Source organism: Marmota monax, unplaced genomic scaffold, assembly GCF_021218885.2.
Source record: "Marmota monax isolate L192 unplaced genomic scaffold, Marmota_monax_Labrador192_F-V1.1 WCK01_AAM20220418_F8-fsc00397, whole genome shotgun sequence".
Lineage (NCBI taxonomy): Eukaryota > Metazoa > Chordata > Mammalia > Rodentia > Sciuridae > Marmota > Marmota monax.
In genome coordinates, this window is record NW_026692162.1 from 642614 (window position 1) to 665618 (window position 23005).

The 23005-nt window shown below is 50.7% G+C and overlaps 1 protein-coding gene across 1 annotated transcript in view; it reads left to right on the plus strand.

The window, feature by feature from the left end:
* Positions 1-23005, plus strand: part of LOC124076386 (MICAL-like protein 2) — a 72273-nt gene that overhangs the window by 43670 nt on the left and 5598 nt on the right. The window contains exons 5-15 of the mRNA XM_046420281.2: positions 13000-13048; positions 14578-14719; positions 15590-15777; positions 16570-16685; positions 17304-18089; positions 19513-19775; positions 20692-20785; positions 21497-21657; positions 22001-22156; positions 22573-22637; positions 22742-22865. Coding sequence (XP_046276237.1) covers positions 13000-13048; positions 14578-14719; positions 15590-15777; positions 16570-16685; positions 17304-18089; positions 19513-19775; positions 20692-20785; positions 21497-21657; positions 22001-22156; positions 22573-22637; positions 22742-22865 — 2144 coding nt within the window. The remainder of the gene's footprint in view (positions 1-12999; positions 13049-14577; positions 14720-15589; positions 15778-16569; positions 16686-17303; positions 18090-19512; positions 19776-20691; positions 20786-21496; positions 21658-22000; positions 22157-22572; positions 22638-22741; positions 22866-23005) is intronic.

Genomic DNA, 23005 nt, shown 5'->3' on the forward strand with positions numbered 1-23005 from the left:
GGCCACCTTAACAATATTAAGTCTTCCCATTTATGAAAATGAATACCTTTCTATTTATTTAGGTCTTCAGTTTTTTATAGTAATGATAGCAGTTTTAAAGGTACAATTCTTTTACTTTTTTGGCTAAATTTATTCCTAGGTATTGTATTCTTTTGGATGCTGCTATAATTAGACTTATTTTCTCAACTTTCTCTGCAGATTGCCCATTGACAGTATATCAAAGCATGGATGATTTTTGTATCTTCTTGTATCTTGATCTTGTATTTTACAATTCTATTGGATTCATTTATTACATCTAAGTTTTTTTAGGAGAAGGTCCAATATATATATGATTGTGTCATCTGCAAAGAGATAATTTTACTCCTTTTCTAATCTTCATACCTTTTTGTTTCTTCTTTTGCATTATTATTCTGGGAAGAACTTCTACAGGGGGCTGGGGATGTGGCTCAAGTGGTAGCGCACTCGCCTGGCATGCGTGCGGCCCGGGTTTGATCCTCAGCACCACATACAAACAAAGATGTTGTGACCGCCGAGAACTAAAAAATAAATATTAAAAATTCTCTCTCTCTCTCTCTCTCTAAAAAAAAAAAAGAACTTCTACAGTAGAATTTAACAACTTTTCTATATTTTTAAGTATATTTGTTTTCAGTATAAGACGATGTAATAGCTAAAATTTATAGAACATGAGATAATAATCATAAAAAACATCAAAATTATGAGTACGCTCTTTGTGTATTTTATGTTACTTAAATATACGATATCCCATTAGTTCACTTTATGCATGAAAAACCTAAAGCCTGAAGAAGTTAAGTAATTTTTTCAAAAGTTCCACAGACAGTAAGGGGTGAGGCTGGATTTGAATTCAGGTCATAGGGCTTCAGATCTGCCCTCCTTGCTCCCATGTATTTCCCTCATTTACATTTCATTATTCCATCATTCATTCAATAAGCATTCCTTGAGTACCTGTATGTCAGGCCCTGAGCTCTGTTAGTATCTAGGGATATAAAAAGAAATGAGCGAGGTCCCTATCTCTTATAATTTCATACTCTCTGCTCTTCGCTTTCACTCCTCTCTTGTGTTTTGGCAGTTTTTCCACTTTCTGCTCTTGGATGTTGGTCTTCATTAGGAGCCAGGAGATAGATGGCTTGCTTCTGTTCTCTCCCCCTTAGAAGTCTTGGCTTTATTCCCAGCTGCTGATATGTAAGTCATTCAGATTCAAGGACTCTGCACCACCCATGCTCCCAAACCTGAAGAGTCGTGCCACTATATCCTTCATATCTGCAAAGGGTTCATCCCACTTGCAAGAAAGAAAGAGTTGGGAGTTTACCATGGCTGTGGCAATAGCATTCATCTTAGCGTCTATTATTTCCCACACCCTGTTATTACCCTCTTTAGATGTTACCTCTCAGCACCTGTTTTCTTGCAAAGGAAGGGAAGGGTGGTATACAGCTCAAGAAAACTTCTGTTTTTTTACAGACACCTCATTTCTTTTTTTTAATATTTATTTTTTTAGTTTTAGGTGGATACAAAATCTTTATTTTATTTTTATGTGGTGCTGAGGATCGAACCCAGTGCCTCATGCATGCCAGGCGAGCGCGCTACCACTTGAGCCACATCCCCAGCCCCCAGACACCTCATTTCTTCCTTGAGGAAATTCTTCTCTCTAGAGATTCATCTCAAGATGGTACCAATAGATCTCTGTCTGTACAGAATAAATACAGTCTCACCAAAGATTTAGAAACTAACTTTGAAATCCACCTGCCAGTTCATCCAATACTTGGAAGTCACCTGTGTTTTCATGAAATAGGTGCTTCTCTGATACTCATAGCTTCGGTGTTCCATTATCTGATGAACATTTTAGAAATGTTTGCTTCTGCTCAGGTGCATTTTTCATCAAGTTTGGGTCATCATTCCATGAAAAAGAGAGAGCTATGTGATAGTGTGAGAAAGCCAAATTCTGGTTAGGGTTTGGTCATGTAATACAGCATGTAACCACGTGTGGTGGCATGTGTCTGTAATTCCAGCTTCTTAGGATTAAAGACGGGGCAGGAGGGCCACAAGTTTGAGGTCACATGTATGACATAATGAGACCTCCCCCCATCTCAAAAAAAAAAAAAGCCATTTGTCATTATTGGCATTCCCTCTAGCTGATGGAATTCCAGGAGCTTTTAATGACTTGCCACATTTGCCTGAAGAAGCCAGCAAAATTAGTGACTTGTTAAAAAATAATTATGTGCACCATTGGAATAGAAGACAATTACCCAACAGTTGTTGCTGTTCTGTCACCAGTTCTTTCCTACCAAATTTGTGGTCTGTCTGTACAAGAGTGCATGTAGAGGACTCCTGGGTCCTCCACACAACACAGAAGCATGGCCAGAAGTCAGGAAAATCTGATAAGGAATGCTTATGTCATACAGACAGATGACACATTTGTCATTCCAAATGTGGCCAACCCCTTCCTCAAAATTTAATTTTCTACCCCTTTCCAACAGCCTTTTTTTTTTTTTTTTTTAAATCTTGGCAATTGTGGTTTGGGGGGGTTTCAGATTTCAGGATTTTAACATTTAAGCAGAAGCTGAGCATATGCTTGGATCTTGCTTGAGAACCACGAGCCAAAATAAACCTCTTTCTTTTATAAATTACCCAGTTCCAGGAATTTTATTATACCAAGAGAAAACAGACTTCTCCTTCATTATAAACCTCCTTCATTATAAAATCTGTTAGTTGTTGTGTATGTGAAGTCTGTTAATAACTGCATGTAGATGTTGGACCTTGTTACTCTTCTGAATTCCTCTTGTTGTGTACAGTATTTTTCAGTTTATCCTCAAGGGCTTTCCAGGCATCACATCATCAGCAAATGATTTCAATTTTATAGTCTCCTCTCCAACTTTCATTCCACTGATTCCTTTTTCCTGTGTAATTCCTCTAGTAGTATAATCAATTTTTATGCTAACAGTGGAACGTCTTGTTTTATTTGTGACTTTAGCGATCATGCTTCAATGTTTCTGTACTAATAGCATTCTGTATTTGGGGCTGAAGTACACATGTTTTGTGTATGTTTGTGTGTGTGTTTTATTATGTTCAGGAAGTACCTATGGAGTCTATTTTATTGAATGTTTTCAACAAATATTCAATAATTTTGTCAAATACTTTTTTATTGCCATTAGAAATGATACTGTAATATTTATCCTTGGATCTATTATGAAGGTAAATAATATTAGGTTCTTCATATTGAACTCTCATGACTATAAGTTGTCTTTTTAAATTTTTTTTTACTATTTATTTTTTATTTGTATCAATACATTTATTTTGTTTATTTACTTCTATGTGGTGCTGAGGATCAAACCCAGGGCCTTGCATGTGCTAGGTGAGCACTCTACCGCTGAGCCACAATCCCAGCCCCTAAATTTTTTTTTGATGTTGCTGGACTTCATTTTATTCATTTATTTATATGCAGTGCTGAGAATCAAACCCCCAGTGTCTCGCAAATGCTAGGCAAGAAGCTCTGCCCCTGAGCCACATCCCTAGCCCTAAGTTGTCTTTTATTGAGCTGATAAATTCCTTTCTGTTAATATTTAAGAAATTTGTAGGGAGAAAGCTGGGCACCCTGAAAGCCAGGAAATAAATGCATGGCAGTGTGAAGAGCTCCATGAATGCACTCCCCAGCAAAACTAATGAAAATCGTGAATAAAATGAAACAACTACAACAAAAACCCAACTTAACAGTCATTGGCTGCAGGAATACAGAGCAAGAAAATACAGGGTACCAGTAAAGGAACCATTGACATTCAAGGATATGGCTATTGATTTCTCTCAAAAAGAATGGGAATGCCTAGACCTGGCTCAGCAGAATTTATATAGAGATGTGATGTGAGAAACCTATAGAAACCCTAGCTTCCTGGGTACTGATGTCTCTGAGCCATTCCTGGCCACCTCTCTAGAGTAGAGGAAAAAGCCCTGGAGTATGAAGCGACAAGGAACGGTAGCCATATACCCAGCCATATGGTCTCATCAAACCCAAGACTTTTCACAGAGCAGGGATTAATACACTTATTCCAAAAAATGATAAAGGGCAGATATAGTGTTGAAAATTTACACATAAGGAAAGAATGGGAAAGTGTGGGAGAGAGTGGAGGTCAGAAAGCTTGTGATAATGAACTTGACAAATACATAATGACAACCCATAATGAAAATCTGTCAACAGGCATAAAGAACTTATAACATCTCAGAATACAATACATTTTATGCCAGTCACTTTTGAGGAGCTATGCATGTCTTTAAATATGTATCCAGAAAAATTTTTGAAACATACTATTCCTTTGAAAGGAAATTTGAAATGGAGTCTAGTCCATGCTTCAATTAATAATTTGAACAATTTCAAATGTAGCATTGTGTTAAACTTCTACTCAAACATTTCTATAGATAAGAGATTTAAAAATAAAGAAAAAATTTCTAAATGTGATCAATTTGTTACTTTACAAAAATCCATTATTCTGCAATTAACAGTTTCTCCTTGTGCCAACACACACAGTTTTAACAAATATGGGTGCAGTTTCTTGGGTCCCCATTAGATTGAGAATAAACCCTGGATCTTCCCATGGTAGCTTGCTTCTCTGACCTCCTCTCCTGTACACTTACATCCTTGCCACCAGCCTCCTTCCTAACTGACTTTCAAGCTGACCTTCTCCTGTGGCCCTGAACCCTGCAGTGCCCATCCTGAACCATCTCTCTTCCTGCTCCTCACTCTTCAGGTCCCCATCTCAGAGAGCCCTGGGACACTCATTCAGGCTCTGTCTGCAGGACATTATTACATGGCTTTGCCCAATGTCTGTCACGGTACTTGCCATTCTTAAAATCACCACATTTTACTCCTTGTTTATTATCTTATTTCCACCACTACAGTGTAAGCTCCTTGAGGGCCTTGACCTTGTCTGCCTGTTGGATTCTGTGTCTCTAGCCCTTAAAACAATACGTGGTACCAAAAAAAAAAAAAAAAAAAAAGCCAGTTAGTATCAGTATTTGTTAGCTCAGCACATAAAACTGCAAACAGTTTTGGAGGCGTTTTGCATTGTTAATTGGTTGACTGCCATTAATAGCTCAGTGGTTGATTTGCTTCTAATCCAGGGCCTGTGCTCATGTAAAATTTTAGGGAAGTTAATTTAAGTTGAAATTTTGGCCTATGGATTATGGACTATTATTGGAAGAATTTTAATGATCACAGGAACAGCCTTGAAGAAAACCTCAATTCTTATACTCATTTTATACCCACAGGTCTCTGGTCTGGACTGATAGTTTGTGTCTTCTTTCAAGCCCTTTTCTACTTGATATACATCCTGAGGACAAACTGGAATAGAGTTGCAGAACAGGTAAGAGTCTGTGTGTGGTTTTAGATATGTAGATCTAGTTGATCCCATGCTGTGGTAAGGAATCTATAAGGTTGAAAATGAAAAAAATGGCACTGGTACCAGGACTCACAGAGTCAGGAAATGCATGTGGCATGCTGGGGGGGGGGCGGGGGATGGAGAGGACAGAAGAAAGGTCTACTTCAGCACAGTTCTCTCAATTCAGAGCGGAATTGGGATCCACTCTACCAACCAGGGGATTAACCTTTAAAAAACAAAGGGAATTTGCTTGGACATATTCTTATTTTGGTATAATAGACTTAGTAATATGGTTTCCTATTTATACCAATGAGCTCTTTTTTAGCCTTCTCTTAAAATACTTTTTGTCCATTTTTTACCCCAAAGCAGGATGTTGAGTATAGTGATCTGTGGGAAGTAATTGGGGGCAGAGGGTTGTAATGTTGACCCACGTGAGTATCTGTAGATTGAACAGGGAGGTCTTTTTATTGTGTCAAGGCTTGAGATGAGGTGGTGGCTGGCTTAGGGGAGGGACTTTTAGAAAGGAGACACAAGGATAAGCCTAGATGTACCAGCTGTTGCACAAAGGGTTTCAGATCCCTTTGGATTCGCCTAATAATGATGTAGTATATCTTTCCTATGCTCAGTTTGATTATATTGAATGAATAGAGCATATAGACATGAAATTGGACCATACACTAACTTTTAGACAGTGATGTACACATTTACCTTTATCTTTTATTCATTTTATCTTTGTGTAGGAACACAAGAGGCACAATGTGTAAATAGTCTATTATGTTTGCAACTGTAGTCACAATCAGCTTTTTATTTTATGATGGTGAGCTGAACAATGTGGAGAAAACCTGTGGTTTCCTGATGTTATGTTCTTTGGGAAAATGGCATTTTTTGGACCAAGAAAGACTATACTAGATATTGTAATACTTTAGCAGTAGTTTCAGTAGTATCTGTTTTTGTTTCTTTTTTTAATTTGTTTTTTTCAGATGTACATGACAATAGAGTGTATTTTGATACTTTATGCATACATGGAGTATAACTTATTCTAATTAGGATCCCAGTCTTGTGGATGTACTTGATGGTGAGAATCACTGTGGGGTATTCATATATGAAGATAGGAAAGTTATGTCTAATCGATTCTATTGTTTTTCCTATTCCTATCCCCCTCTCTTCCCTTCATTCCCCTTTGCCTAATCCAGTGAACTTTTATTCTTCCCTTTACCCCTTGTTGTGTTAGCACCCACATATCAAAGAGAATATTTGACCTTTGGTATTTGGGATTGGCTTATTTTACCTTAGCATGATAGTCTCCAGATCCATCCATTTACTGGCAAAAATCAGAAGGTCATTCTTTTTATGGCCGAGTAAGAGTTCATAGTGTATATATACTACATTTTCTTTATCCATTTATCTGTTGAAGGGCACTTAGGTTGGTTCCATAGCTTAGCTATTGTGAACTGAGCTGCTATAAACATTGATGAGGCTCAGCAGTATCTTTAAATTGAAATTTTAATCAGACTACCAGCTTGAATTGATTTGTACTTCATGTACTCATGTGATTTTTGTTTTTAGGCACAGATTCGTGCTGGGCTAAAAGGTACTAAAGAGACTCTACCGACCACAACAGGTAGTAGAGGCCATTTTCTATTATACTCTATTTCTGCCTTACAGAGACTGAAACTTAATGTGGCCAGAGTTGTTTAGTTTATGAGATTCTACTCTCTTACTAAATATAATTTGTCTCAGCCATAACAATTGGCCTGATCAACTCTGGACTTTCCTTTGAAATGCTTTGTAAAGTAATTTCACATATACTAACCCACATCCCCAGCCATTTTTTTATATTTTATTTTGAGACTGGGTCTTGTTAAGTTACTTAGGATATCATCTCAAAGTTGCTGAGGCTCACTTTGAACTTGAGATCCTTATGTCTCTGCCTCCTGAGCTGCTGGGATTATAGGTGTACACCACCATGCCAGGCTCAATGGTCATTTTTTTTTTTTTAAACACTCTGTTCTCAACCTGTGCTATGTAACTCCACTAATGACCTTTTCCTTAACTCAGTAGTTAAGTGAATGCCCAACTGTTCTCTTCAAATAGATCTCCCAAACCTTGAAAGAGAAACAACTGATGGAGTGATTTTGCCTGATATCATCAGACCAGAGAGCCAGATCAGCCAACTCATGTCACTGGAAGAAAACAACCAGTATGCAGTGCCAACCATTGGGGATGTCTTGACAGTGAAACAGTTGATACTCTATCGTGGAATGGCTTTAGCTGTGGCTATTGCTGTCCTTTTAGCAGGAATTTTAGTAAGAATTTTCAATGACCGTGGATAAAATAGAAGAATTATCACCTGTCTACAAACTTGAAATGATAATCACATGTCATTTGTTATGTAGACAGTGGTTTCATTCTTCATGGTGTGTAGAAAGGATATCTTGGTTATTCCAAGAAATCCCACCATCGTATTGGAGATCAAGAAAGGGGCTACAATTTTTGTTTGTTGGTTGGTTTCTTTTGGTGTTGGGGATTGAAACCAGGCCTTGTGCCTGCTTCCACATGCATTCTACCACGGCGATATACCCTTTGCCCCAAGGAGCTATATAGTTTATAGTTTTCTCTGTTAACTTTATCATGGTTTCTAAATCTGTAAATGATTTTTCCTACTGTGAATGTTCTTTTCTCTTTCTTATATTGAATATCCTCCTTCTTTCGGGAAAGTGATTCATTGTCATATAAAATATTATTATTGATCTTTTTTGTATATTTAGGTTAATACACTTTGTATTTATAGTGAGTATCTATCTCAGGTATTTATTTTACAAAACAAATACCTCAAAATTTAAAATGTATGCTGACAGTATTTGGGGCAATAATGTCAATATAAAAAGGTAACTTTTAGTTTTTGTCTTTTAATAGATATTTGTGTCAGCTTTCATATTAACAACTAAATCTCTGTTCTTTTTATGACTCAGCTTCCACAGTACTGACAGCTACGGTTTCAACTTCTAGGCCAGAGATTTTTAGAATCTGAACAAACCAAAAAGAAAGAATTTGACCAATTCAAAAAGAAAATTATTTAAAATTCCAGTATTGGTTATTTCCTAACACAAAGTCCACCAAGTACTCGCAACAGAGCTCCTCGTTCAAAGCCCTGCTGGTTAGTCAACTTTCTGTTACTATAAAAAATACTGGGCATGTTGGCACACGCCCGCAATTCCAGCCACTGGGAAGACTGAAGCAGGAGGATCACAAGTTCAAGGTCAGCCTTGGCAACTTAGTGAAACCCTGTCTCAAAAAAATAAAAAGGTCTGGGGGGTGTAGCTCGGTGGTAGAGCACCCTGGGTTCAATCCTCAGTACAAAACAATAACAAATGCTGGGATAATCAACTCATAAAGAGGAAAGGCTTTTTTTGCTCAGGGTTTTGGAGGTTTCAGTCCATGATTGGTTGACCCCTGTTGCTTTTGGGCTTGTGGCAGCACATCAAGCTGCTCGCCGCATAGCCCAGATATGAAAGAGGAAGAAGAAGGAGCTTGGGCCCCACTATTCCCCTAAAGGGCACAACCCCAATGAACTAAAGACCCCACAAGGTCCTCCTCTTAAAAGTTCCACCACTTCCCAAAACTGCCAAGCCAGGAACCAAGCCTTTAATACTTGGGCCTTTGGGGACTATTCTAGAACCAAACCAGAGCGCCACCCAGTGACCAGCACTTGCCTTAGCTTATTGTCTCCCTCTCTTGGAGGAAGACAAGCTATTTAGGATTATTGGATATCCCGGAAATGCCAATTATGTGAGAAAGCAACTAGACAGAAACTGTGAGTTTACAGGGACAAAAACATCTTCTTCAAAGAGTTCATATAAAATATAACAACCACGAGGCAGAATAGGGTGCTATAGAACAAAACATTCGAAAAAAAAAAATTTTGAGGCAAAATTTACATAACATAAAGGTAAACATTCTGGTTAAATTGGTGCACTCACTGTAGAAAATAGTATGTGGAATCTTTAATAAATATGGAATTATCATATGCTGCAGCAATTCCACTTTAGGTATACGCTGAGAAGAACTGAAAGCAGGGACCAGGTACACAGATAACCTATACACCAAAGTTCACTGCGGCAACAATAGCCAAAAGGTTGAAATAATCCAAATGGCCATCAACAGCTAAGTGGATGAACAAAATTTGTTATATACTTACAAATGAGTATTATTCAGTCTTAAAAAAAAAAGATGAAATTCTGATATATGTTACAACATGAATGAAGCTTGAAACATTATGTTAAGGAAAATAAATCAGATGCAGGTTTATACAAGGATATTTGTACAAAAGGGCAAATACAGTGTGATTTCGTTTACATAAGGTACCTAGGATAGTCAAGTTCATAGGGAAAGTAGAATAGGTGTTATCAGGGAGAGGAAAAGCAGGGAGTTATTGTTAATGGACACAGTTTCTCTTTGGGATGATGAAGTTCTGGAACTGTATTGCATGGTGAACGATTGTACAATATTGTGAATATACTTAGTGCCATTGAACTAATGCTTCAAAATGGTTAAAATGGTCAATTTATGTTATACGTATATATTTCATGATAATAAAAAGATGGAAGGCAGAAAAAGTAATTCAAATGAATATAATGTTGTCCTTCAGGAAAAAGGAAGAGAATGAATGGATGAAAATGAATTTGAACAAATAACGGCATGAGGTCTGACAACTGAATGGGTACTCTGTATTAGGGGGGAAAATCAATACTAAGATAAAACCTGGTTACATTTCTTTTCCCCAATAATAAGGCATTTTCTTGAATTTCAGGCAGAAATAGCAAATCATCTCCGAAGGAGAAAAAAGGTTGGTTACAGGGTTTCTTCTACACTGTGATATTTCTTTCTAGAAGGGAATATAGCAATGTATACAGACTTCTGAAGGGATCCAAAAGCCCCAAACTATTTTTTCCTTCAGATAACAAATAAAGGCAATGGATAGATATCCTTAAGCATGCAATAACCTGGCAGATGTAACAACCCTGATTATTTTTTGAAAAACAAACAAGCAAAAAAAAAAAAAAAAAAGAACACAAGATGTTCTAGAACATGAATCAAGATTTCTGAATTAAACTAATTCAGGATTGTGAAGATATTGCAACATATAAGTAAGAAACAAAATCAATTGTTTTATTTGTTCTAATTATATGTAACAGTAGAAAAATCAATTGTGATTACAGAATAGAATATAAATGTCAGTGAACTTTGACAATATAAAAATAATTATTTTTTAAGTGGGCAAGGGCTCCCCCTTGGGATAAAGTTTAAGTGCTCTAATTTCCTGTTTTCCTATCTATAGAAGCCATTTAAGGTTACAATTTGTAGTGTATGGGGCTACAGGTGTAACTCAGTGGCAAATCACTTGTTTTATATGTGTGCCTTGAGTTTGATCCCCAGCATCTTAAGAAACAGAAACTTGGAGTGTAAGCAGGACTCTAATTTCTGTCGGAGACAAGCTCCAACAGGGGGTCTCAGGAGACGAACGGATGGTGAGGAGTCGGCGAAAGAGGGGTGGAGAAACAACACAGACACCAAAGTGAAGGTGTTGATCCCAATCTTTACTTGTGAAGCTGATCATATATACTTTTCATTTTGGCAGGCTCACAGTACTTTGTGGTTACAAAACAGGAATCATTATTCAAAGAAACAAAATATTACGTAGCTACAATTAGAATAGAAGAATGTATCTTGGCTTATGCATAAGCAAGCATTTGTACTTTCAGTTTGCATTTTGCTTTGAGCTGTTTCTGCTTAGTTAACATTTAATAATAGTTACAAATGTCCCAAACTATTGGCCTATACCTTGACTATTCTTTCTTGACTTACTGACTGGAACCGGTGGCATGGTTATGGCAAGTGTAATCAAACAAGAGTAAGAGCACGAAGAGAAGCGGGCAGGGTGGACCTGGGGAGCTGGGCCTCCACCCACATGCTCCTGGACATGCTTGGGGCCCACTGGGTGGGGATGGACCCCGTGGACAGTGCCCAGGCAGACTGGACAGAGGCCACCCAGCCTTGCAGGTGCCGAAACCCCCCCTCCTGCTGTCATCTGTCCAGCCGTCTCCTCACCGAAAGCCCCTGTGCTCGTGGGTGGTCTTGACATCTGTGACGCATCACCTGGGGGGTGGTCCTCGCCACAAGGGCTGGAGGCCTCTCCAGCGCTGGGCAGATTGATGGCTGGCTGGGACCCTGTGGTGTGGGTGGCCCGCGGCCTGCCTGGCCCGCTTGCTCATCCGAACAATGGGCACAGCCTGGCTCTCTGAGGGTTAGCAGGGCCTGACCTCTGCTGCCGACTGGGCTGGGAGACAGGCTGTCCCAGCCAGGTGGCCCCAGGTGACCAGCGCCTCCTCTCCTCCACCTGACCTGCCAGCCTTGCTGTTACACGGCTCTTGTCTTCTTGGGGCCAGGGGAGCTGAGGGCCCCAGCGAGGAGGCCTTGCAGGTCAGGTGTGGGGCCTGAGCCTCTCTCATGTGCCAGGAGGCTTCTGGAACAATGCAGTTCCTGACAGTGGTCACTGACAGCCACTGGACGGGTCACAGTTTAACCAGATCACCCCGGCTCAGAGTGTCCCCCAGGCGTGGGGTGGGCTGTGGTGTGTGGTCCTGGGCATGTTGGGGAGGGCGCGTGCAGTCCTGGAGTTGGCCAGAGGTGTGCCTGTGTCCAGGCTGGCCAGGGCCTTGCCTCCAGGAGGCAGGAAGGGCTCTGATGGCCTCATTCCTGAGGGTCTGCCCTCCCTGGAAGAGTTGGAGTGCCTGGTGGGCACTTGGTCACGCCACTCCATCCTGGAAGAGGGAGCACCTAGACTCTGGAGCCATGGCTTGGTCCACCTCCCGCCTCCTGCTGTGTGATCTGAGCATGTCCTGCAGCCTCTCTGTGCCCAGTTTCCTCATCTGTGAGATGCAGACATGCCCAGGGTCCACTCTGTAGGACAGGCAAGGGTGGGGAGAGCAGGTGTTGGTGGAGAACAGAACGGCACCCCTCTCGTGAAAACAGGAGCAAATAATGGGACTGACAGGCGGGCAGTGTGGCGGCCTGGCCTCCTGACTTTCCATCCCTCTCTTGTCTCGGTCCCTGGCCCTGGGACCTCTCATGTCCACCCCATCTTTCTGTCCTTGAGAACATTGTCCTCTCTGGCCCACCATATCACCATGTCACTGAACTTGGTATTGGAAGCAACCTTATTCTGAGCTGTGTTTTTAGCTGGGCTGCCCCAGGCTGGTGGCTTTGCCTCTCTGGTCCTGTCTTCTGCCACCTCTGATTGGGGCAGGAGTGGTGGCAAAGGGCTCAGCCTCCCCAGGGACTGGAGGTGAAGGCTGAGCTGTAAAGACCACCCTGGGCTGTCTGCCCAGGTGAGGGGTGGCAGCAGTATCGTAGGTGCTGGGTAGCTTCACTGGCCAAAGCAGGCCGGTAGCCCAGCTTGGTGCCCCCTGCAGCCCCGAGTTCTCTCTGCTCTGGAGCCTGTCTGTTCCTGCCCATCTCCTGGCCTTGGCTTCTGCATCTGGGGAAGCCCCGCTGGCCCCTGCCCTCCGGACTCTGAGCTGCTTTGGATACGAGTTTTTTTTTTTTTCCAATCTTCTAGAAACTTCAGTGCCCTCCGGAAGGAGAACATATATGAGAACAACAAACTGGTGAGTCCCCCACCTTGTCCTGCCCTCCCAGCCGAGCCTCAAAGCTGGTCCTGACCCCAGCCAGTCTTCCCCTGGCTGCACGGGTCCCCTGAGGGCCCGACATAGCTGTCCAGCTCAGTGGCCAGCCCTCCGCTGGGTGACCCGGCATTCCAGGAGTGGCATCTGATCTTGGAGCCCAACCTCTCTGGTCCTCTCTCTTCCTCAGTAGGGTGGTCAGGGGGCAGGGAGTGGCCAGGGAGCATCCTTCCCTGAAGGGGACCTGGTCCAGCCACCCAAGATGGAGAGGGGTCCCAGGAGACTGTGGGAGGGCCAGGCTTGGTGGTCCTGGGTAGGCCTCGTGGAGGTCAGCAGGAAGGGCGTCCCAAGGCAAGGGACCAGAGGGGCAAAGGCCCTGAGCTGGAGGGCGCCTGGCTGGGCGGGCAGGCCGAGCAGGGTGTGGGGAGGACCTGGGCCTCCCCTCCCAGCCAGATGGGACCCCGGGAGACGAGCTGGGAGCTGCTCCTGTGGGCTGCTAAGGAGGGGCAGGGATGGCCCATGGTGGTGGCCGCAGATGGGACTGGATCCTGGCCTGTTTGGAGGAGGGGTCAGAGGAGATGGGAGCCTCGGGTTTGAGGGCAGCAGGACGCCCTCACTGGGCAGCAGGTCTGCGAGGGGCAGGCGCCCTGTTTGGGGTTCGCATGGGGGTTGTGTAGGCAGTGGCAGATGGAGCCTGCCACACAGGGCGGCCGGGGACAGGGTCTGGGGCCTGTGGGTGGATCATCAGGGTAGACAGAGCCCTCCTGTCTGGGGCCCTGGCCTGGACTAAGTGAGGCCTGTGAGCCCAGAGGAGCTTTTGTGCGGCCACCTTTGGTGGGTTGGTGCTGGCCCTGGGGGTGGGAGCCACCTGCGGCCACGCCTGGGGGACTTGATTTCCAAGTGAGCCCAGGAGTTCAGGGTGGCAGTCAGCAGGTGCTTGGGGACAGCCCCTGGGGGGTTGTCTGCTGGAGGGAGGCAGTGGACGCTGCAGAGCCGGCCAGGGTGGCACTGAAGCTAAGATTGGCCCTGTTCAGTATGCTGCAGGTGCTCTACAATGCACATTTCCCGGCCCTCCCCAGTCCAGTTTCTTAGCCTCAAATGTCTCCTCCCCATGGTTCAGGCTGCTAGGACACAGGCTGCTCTTGTGTCCCTTCTTGGCCCTGGAGGCCCCGGATGGGTGTTGGCCGTGCCCACAGAGAGGCTCCTCCCTGACTGGACAGGGTCTGGTGTCACAGGGCCGAGGGGCCACAAGGCGCTCAGGGGAGGCTCCAGGAAGATGTGAGGTCCCCCAGCAGAGCCCACCAAGTCTGGTTCCCTTGAGCAGCTTCAGGAACCTGGAATCCTGGTCCCTTACCCAGGTGGGCGGGCAGAGCCCCCGGTCTCCCAGGCGGGCAGGGCTTTCTGGGCTCAAAGCCTGTGTCCTGCCTTGCTTGGGCCTTGGCTCCCGGGTGGACTGGGGCCAAGGACAGGGGCTCTCTTGGCCTGCTTCCTGCTGACCCCTGCCCACCTTCCAGGCCTTCCGTGTGGCTGAGGAGCAGCTGGGGATCCCAGCCTTGCTGGACGCTGAGGACATGGTGGCCCTGAAAGTGCCTGACCGGCTGAGCATCCTGACCTACGTGTCCCAGTACTACAACTATTTCCAGGGCCGCTCCCCCAGTGAGTCCCTGCCCCCTGGCCTGGGCCTGGCCGCAGGAAGGAGACCAAGGCCTGGTCGGGCCTGGGTCTCCTTGGGATGCCCTTCTTGGGGCCACCAGATCCATTTATGCTGTAGCCATGTGGCTGTCCCAGCCCCCCAGTGTCCTGACATCCCACATTGTCCCACATTGGGTGGGGGGCTGTGTTATTGCCCTGACACAGGGAGGAGGCCTTTCTGGGGGTCACATTGTGTGGGGCCCCCGAGGCTGTGATTTCCTCTAAAGAGACTGTGGGCTTGTCCCAGTGGAGCGCCCTGGGTCCCCCAGTCCCCAACTGCTGTGCTGGGGGGGGGTGGCGTGGCTCCTGCTCACCCCTGTTCCCAGTTTGTCCTCCACCCCGGGCCACTCTGCCCATTCAGACCCCTGTGCTTCCATGCCCATGGTCCAGTGGCCCATCAGACCCCCCCGTGTCGTCCCGACTCCGGGGCCTGGGGAGGCTGGGCTGGCCCAGACAGGGTGGCAGGCCGGGCCTTTCCCCGGCCCTTCACATGTGGCGCTGCTCCGTCCTTCGCCCCCACATTCCTCCTCTAGGCTCCAGAAATCCCCGGAATTGCTCTGGGCCCAGGGCCAGCCCTGCCTGGTGAAGAAAAGAAAAGTCCCTTTTGCCTGACCCCAAATTGAGCTCTCAGTGGGGACGGGGTGTGGGCCAGGCTGTCCTGGGAAGAATGTGCCCCAGGCCACCCCACCCAGCCAGGGCCCCAGGAGGTCCACCCCACTCCTCCCTGGCACCCAGCCCTGTGCTGGACACCAGAGCCTCTGGGGGGACCCAGGACCTTTCAGAGCCAGGGTGGCAGCTGCTGGGAACCCCTGACCCCTGTGTGTCTTGTGTCAGTTGGGGGCATGGCTGGGGTGAAGAGGCCCTCGTCAGACTCCGAAGAGGAACCTTCTGGGAAGGCCCCATGCCAGCCGGCCAAGCTGCCCGCGCATGCCCCAGCCCGGGGGCCACCACTCTCTCCTGCTAGGACAAACCCCGTGGTCCAGAGGAAGGACGGGGGCTCCGAGGCCCCGTCCCCGAAGACTGTAAGCACCCAACCAGGCCTCCCTCTGGTTTCCCGCCAGCGCTTGTGGGGCTGTGTGTGGCCCAAAACCACAAGGCCCGTGGGGGGCGGCTCCCCGGGGTCCAGAGCACAGACAGCTGCTGCTGTATCTGTGGCACCTCCTGGGGCTGGCTTCCTGTCCCCCGCCGCCCCCCTCCCCGACTCCTTTAAGTCTGCACAGCTGAGATGATCACCCCCATTATACAGACAGGTAAACTGAGGCCCAGAGAGGCCATGCAGGTGGAGCAGAGTCCAAATCCAGACCTTTCTGGGCTCACGCAGGCTTCTTGCTTCCCTGCGGGGATGGGAGGGCCCCGGCTGGCCCTTCATTCCCAGGCCAGCTGGGCTCTGTGAATGGGCTCCACTCCCAAAGGTGGAGCCGAGGGATGGGTGTGGGCGCCCCCTGCTGTCCCTGGGTGATCCCTCGGGCTCTGAAGAGCTGGAGCCCCACATACTGGAAATGGGCTTGGACCCCTGTGCCCCAGCTGGGAAAAGGAGGGACTGGTCTGGTCTGTCCCCTGGTCCCTGTCTCTTCCCCAGGACCACTGAAGCCAGGTGTCCGCTCCCTCCCAGGGCTGGGCTGGAGGCCCTGAACTTGGATCCTTGACCGGCCCCTTGCTAGCCGCTCTTCAGGGGGCTTCCCTTTCTGCTCTGTAAATGGCATCTCCAGATGCCAGGGGCAGCTGGCGCAGGGACGGGAGGGTCAACGTGCCCTGGCTGAGTCGGGAGCCTGGAGAGATTCGGCCGAGGCTCAGCAGCTCCTGCACCTCCCCAGGGCCCCGCGGTGGCAGGAAGCTCGGTCAGCAGCACCTGTGGGGTCTGCGGCAAGCACGTGCACCTGGTGCAGCGGCACCTGGCTGACGGGCGGCTGTACCACCGCAGCTGCTTCAGGTAGGCCCTGCCCCGTGCCCAGGTGTGCACCGCCCTCCTCCCACACCTCCCTGGCTCCTGTCCCTCCCACCCGGCCACATCCTCCTGCTCAGTCTCATCAGTGCCTGGTGGCCAGAGGTGCCCAACTGCTCCGGGGCACCCAGGGTCTGATGTAGTCCCCCCGGTGTCCCCTGGGAGATACCCTTTGACTGCCCTTGCAGACAGGCTGACTCCATCTCCCTAGACCCTCGCAGACCTTCACACTGGGGCTTTCTGCCATGTGGCCGTTGACAGCGCCCTCTGCAGCCACCCTGTGGCTCTCAGGCTAGGGATTCCCAGCAGGCAAGCCCCAGGGGCCTCCATCTGCAAGATTGGGGATGGGTCAGCCCCCAAAGTGGGGCATAGGGTGGCTTGTGTGTGTGCTGACAGGAACACTCTCTGGGGCTCCCACACGCCCCCAGGGAGATTCTCAGTGGAGCCTATGACTCACGGTGGTTACGGACATGAGAAGAGGGTTTGTTGAATGACTCAGTGACCTCATGTGTAGACATGTGGAGTACATCTGTGTTTGCTCTTGGGAAAGCATGAACAGTGAGCAGCTGAAGGAGTGATCAGAGCCCCTGTGACCTTCTCCTGCAGGTGCCAGCAGTGTTCCAACACACTGCACTCAGGGGCCTACCGAGCCACAGGGGAGCCGTGCGTCTTCGTCTGTACCAGCCACCTCCCCAGAGCTGCCTGTGCACAGCCCACGTTGCCAGGCCCAACCTCCAGACAAACGGGGGCCGTCCCTGGGCACGCCTGGCCCCCCAGTGCCCCACAGAAGGCCCAGGAGACAAATGGGCTGAGAGAGGCAGCCCCAAAGGCCAGGCCAGTGGCCCAGGGGCCTGTAATAGGCAATGCGACTGCCAAAGGTTTTGTTCCCGCTACACGGGACCCTCCAGCCCCCTCCGCTCCCATCCATGGGAGGAGCCCAGCGGGGCCCAGGCTGTCCACGAGCCGAGTGACCTCCTCTGTGGACGGCAGAGTCAGCACATGTGTGACCAACAGCTCCCCAGTGGGGTGGTCATCTCCTGCTCAGGGTGCAGTGGCAGCCAGCTCGCGTCCTACTGTGTCCCCAAGTGCCCCGGACCTTCGTCCTGCCACACCGCAAGGCCGGGGAAGCCCCCAAGTGGCATCAGCCCAGACCAAGCTGCTTTCGAGCTCAGGGTCCCCAGGCACAGCGGACGCTCCAGCCTGGACCCCCTCGGCCTCCAGGACCCAGCAGGCCCGGGAGAAGTTCCTCCAGACGCCAGTGTCCCCCAGCAGTGGCCCAGCAAGCAAGGGCCCCGCTGCAGCAGATGCCTCTCCCTGCAGAGAGCAGGCCCTGAGCTTCCTCAGGAAGGCCCTCCCGGGGCTGGAGCAGGCTGGCACCCAGGCACCCAGCAGGTAGGTGGAGGAGGGGACCTAGGGCACAGTCACTGCTGTCCACGGAGGCCAGAGGGGTTGGAGGGCCGCTGGGGGTTCTGGGCCCCGCCCTTCCTGGCCTTGTGATCACAACAGCTGCATTCCCCAGCCTCAGTTTTCTCTTCTGGGAAATGGGGAGAGAATTCCAGGAGCGGCTGGGCTTGGTGATGGGCTGTCATTGGCACATGCTCAGGGTCTTCCATGCGATGACATTGCCACCAGCGTCTGCTGTGCGGCACACACAGGTCGGTTCAGAGGACCCTGCACCTTTGTAGATGAGAAAACAGGTTGGGTCCAGGGTGTCCCACTGGCCGGTCTGAACTGGCCGTCTGACTGGCGCATGTGCAGTGCCTTCCCCAGGACCTTGAGCAGATGGCAGAATGTGGACGGTCACTGTTAGTGTCTGGAGTTGCTCACTGGGCAGCTTTAATGGCACAAGTGTCCTCTCAGTCCTGGAGGCCAGCAGTCTGGCTTTGGGCTGTCGGCAGGCTGTGGTCCCCGGGAGGCCCCAGGGCAGGAGCCTCTGGTCTTTGGGTGCAGGAGGCTCTAGGTGTGCCTTGGCCTGCGGCCACATCTCTCCATCCTGCCCGCATGTCTCCTCTGTCTCTCAAAGGACCCCACTCCCGCCAGACCATATCATAATGTGACCACATCCACAAGGCCCTTTGTGCACATAAGGTCCCCCTCTGAGCGTCCCTTTTGGACGTGAACTCCACCCAGCACAGTCTCCCAGCGAGTAAGGAGACCCCTCCCAGCTGGTGACATGCTGTGCCTGCCGCCTGTGTGACCCCTTTATGCATTTTTGGCCTAGACCTGCTTGGTTGCAGCCCACACTGGTGCCCAGACTCCCAGGGTGGTCACGGGGATGGGAGGAGGGTGGGTCCACCTGCCTTTCCTGGGGACACCTCAGCGGAATGGAGCTCCAGGCTCGGGGAGGTGCCTGTGTCCCCACCCTGGGCTCTGCATGCCAGCAGCCTGGGCTTCCTGCATGTGTCTGCGTCCGAGGCAGGGCACGGTGGCCCCAGGCCATGCAGCCCGTGTGAAGGCCTTGTGCCCCTCTGGCCCACGCAGCTCTGAGTGTGCAGCTGGGTAGCCCAGGCCAGCTGTGGCTCTGGGCAGGGCCTCCACAGGGCAGTCCCTGGTGCTCCTGGGTCCTGGCCTCCATGTGGGGTGTGTTTGGGAACATTTTTAATCTCAGCCAATGCTGGCTTTAGTGGCAGATCAGCCACCAATGTATACGAGTGCCAGAAATCGATGCCTGTGGCCCATCCTTTGCCGGGTGGACTGTGCTCTCGGGGGTGGACGCTGGGAATTAGCTTTGGGAGAGGCTGTGCAGCTTCTGCCTGGGACACTGAGAGAGGATCCTGGATCCTCCCCTGCCTGAGGCCTAATCTCTTACCCACAGGCCGTCCCCAGTCACCACTCCTGCCTGCAATCCCCATCCCCAAACTGAAGGGCCACAAGCGATTCCCGCAGCCCGAGCCTCACATTCAGCGGCTCCCCAGGCTCGTAGCCCCCCTTCAAGGACGGAGCTGCCTCCCCCATTGAGTGTGGGCAGCACGTCAAGGCCATCGCCCCAGGCTGGCAGAAGGAACTTGACTGTATCCTCTGGGGTCAGCTGGACAAGTGCTGTCTCTAGGCCGAAGCCGGAGGCCCCACCTGCAAAGGGTAAGAGCCTTTTTAATGTGGGGTGCGGAGTCGAGGGGTGAGGGCTGCTGGACCCCCTGCCCTTCTCCCTGAGCTGCATCCTGTGTTTCTGCTGTTGCACAGCCCGGCCCTTGCTCTTGCTCCTGGACCCTGTGATTCTCTTGTGACACCAGCCTCATAGCTCCCCTGGGTCCTTGCTTGCTCCCATGTGGCTGTGACACGTGTCTGCAGGGCCTCACTATCTGTCACCATGTGCCACCCAGTGTCTGCTTCTCCTTGCAGGTGCCCAGCCCAGTCCCTATGCTTCTGTCCTCAGTCGAGATTCTGGGTGGTGCCCAGTGCCGGCTCTGTCCCTAGTGTGAGGCTCGTACCTGTCATGATGTCCCCCATGAAGATCTGCTGCCCCAGGCCCAGCCCTTCCTGGAGGCTCGGGGACACGCACTGCTTCCTGTCTCAGGGCCGTGAGACTCTGGTCCCGGAGCGTTTTCCAGACATCTGGGTGGATCTCGGAGGTTCCTGTGCCACCATCAGGCAGGCTCAGAGCTTTCGGATTGCACTGTGCAAATTGTTTTTCTGGATCTTTCCATCCCTTTGGCTGAGCCCCCCTGATAAAGCCACCGTCAGGTCAGAGCCAGGAGAGCCGATAGATGGACAGCTCAGCTCAGCTGTTCCCTTCCATGGGCACATGAGTGACCAGGGCTCCCCCCACACACCCCTGCCCCGATGGCAGAAGAGGAGGCGAGGCTCGGGGTGGCCAGGCTGGAGCCCCACTTCTAGATTCCAGCCCAGGGCTCTTCCTGAATGCCTGGTGGCTCTGGGGGCCTTGGAGGGTGGGTGGCTGCAGGAAGACAGGAGGGGGAGGCCCTGTGTTCCCAGGACAGGGCAGACCCCTCTTATGAATTGTCTCCTTGGCCCTTGACCCCCTTTGTCTGCCCAGGCCCAGGTGCCAGCCCCCAGGAAGGCCAGGAGGACAGGCCAGAAGAATGGAGGGCCCGCCTGAAGCCTGTGGACAAGAAGACCCCCGCTAGCAGGTGAGGGGCTGGTGGGCGGGGCTCAGCCTGCCTGGACCCGCTCCTGTGCCCGGTGTCTGCAGCATGGGACCGAGTGGGCACAGGGTCTGGGCCAAGGTGCTTGAGGGCACACGCCAGCAGATGCACGCACCATGGCACCAACAAACACACGTCACTTGTGCCCCTCAGGTGTACGTAGCAAAAGCCGACTCACACCAGACAAATGACAGGCACCATTTCACACCACCTGAGCCACAGAGACCGCTCACACCAGTTGAGTGACAGGGAACAACTCACACCAGCTGAGTGACAGGGGTCTGTTCACACCAGCTGGCTTACACCTGCTGAGTGACAGGGGACAACTCATGCCATCTTGAGTGTCATAGAATAACTCACACCAGCAGAATGACATGGGGACACATCCCAGATATCAGGCAACGGGGCAGATGTCCACTCCTGGACAGGGCAGCTCACGTGCGCGTGCACACGGGGTCCTGGGCTCGTGTCTGGTCACCCGTGACTACCTGAGCCTGTGCTCACATCTGGGGGGTTCACAGGTGAGTGTGCCCCTAGGGGTCTTGAGGTGGGAGGCAGGTGATCACCCAGAACATTCCAGGCGCCCTCTCTCCAGGCTTCCTGCCTCTCTCCTGTCCACCTGTCCTTTGGGAGGCTCTCCCAGGGGCCCAGGCCTGTGCTGATGGGGCGGTGGCTGACCCTGAGCCTTCTGCCCAGGTCTTTGGATCTGAGGGAGCCGCGGATCCCGACAGAGCTGAGGGTGGGAGAGGCCCTCAGGAAGGTCTCAGGCGACTCCACTGGGGGTGTCTGCATCACCCTGACCCCTGTGCGGCCTGAGGGGACACCAAGACCAGTCAGCCCCAGGTCTGGCATCTCAGGTAATGCCAGAGGGACCCCGGGGCTCCAGGCGCTTTGGGGGTGGGGTCCGTGGACTGTGGCGGGAAGGGCAATGGTGTCCTCAGCTGGAGGAGGGCAGGCACGGGCGCGTGTGTGTTCTAGATGGGACTCGGGTGCACGGCTCGGGTGTGGGGAGCGCGTGCGTGTTAGTCAGGATGCTGCCCTCTGTGGGTGGACGTGGCCAGTCTGGGTAGCATGCGGTGGTCCTGAAGGTCTCTGTGTCTGTCGGAGGGGCCCAGGGTGTTGTGATGTCAGCGCTCCTGGTGGCTCAGGAGTGGCGGCCTTCTGGCCTGACACGCGGCTCTGTCCCCTGCCTGCGGGCAGCCCCTCCCCCCTCCCCCACCCTCGTCCACCGCAGGAGACTGGCCATCCCTGCCAATCTTGATGTTTCTGCTGACTGGCTGCAGTCGGAGCCCTCTGGGCAGGAAGCCCTGGCCGGGAGCTGGAAGGAGGAGAAGCCCCATCCTGGGGGCAAACCAGGTCAGCCCCAGAGCCGTGCTCCTATTTGGGGTGTAGACCAAGGAGGCTTCCTGGGGAGGACACGCTTCCTGGGGCTCTGGAGGATGTGTAGGAGCTCACTGGGCCAAGGCGGCCTGGAGGACCAAGTCTTTTTTGTGAATAGGGTGGCAGCACTGTCCTGGCAGCCTGAGAGTCTGGGGGGGCCAGGGGTGCTAGAGGGGTGTGTCTGTCACTGCTGATCCAGAGGAAGGTGGGGACATGGCGGGATGGGTTCTGGGTTGGCCTGTGCGAGCTCTTGACCTTTGGGCACCAGCAGGGACTGCCCAGGTACCTGTGGCTGGGGTAGGCAGCCCTGGGTCAGACCAGTCCAGGCCACGTCCAGGTCTCCCTGGGCCTGGTGCCCTATGGCCCAGGAGTTCAGCCTGCCCCTTCTCTAGGGAGGCCCTTGGGCCCGGCCGCTGTGCCCACTCAGCCCGGCAAGAAGGTGACCTCCCCCGTCAGGGTGAGTGGACTCTCAGTGGTGGCCTGGAGCCTGGACCCCACGTCCCCCACTGCACTTGGTCCTTAGCTGCACCCAACTGTCCCCCTCCCTCCCTCGGTCCCCAGCTGCACCCTGACTACATCCCCCAAGAGGAGATCCAGAGGCAGGTGCAGGACATCGAGAGGCAGCTGGACGCCCTGGAGCTCAGGGGCGTGGAGCTGGAGCAGCGTCTGCGGGCAGCAGAGGGAGGTGAGCGGGCCCCGTCCCTCCTGAGTGCCCGCCTGGCGGCCAGCTCTCCCCTGGGGGATGTCCTGGCCCTGGGACCTGAACCAGACGGAGACCCCTGGTGCTGGGCGGGGGCTGGGAGCCGGCAGTCCCTCCGCGTGCAG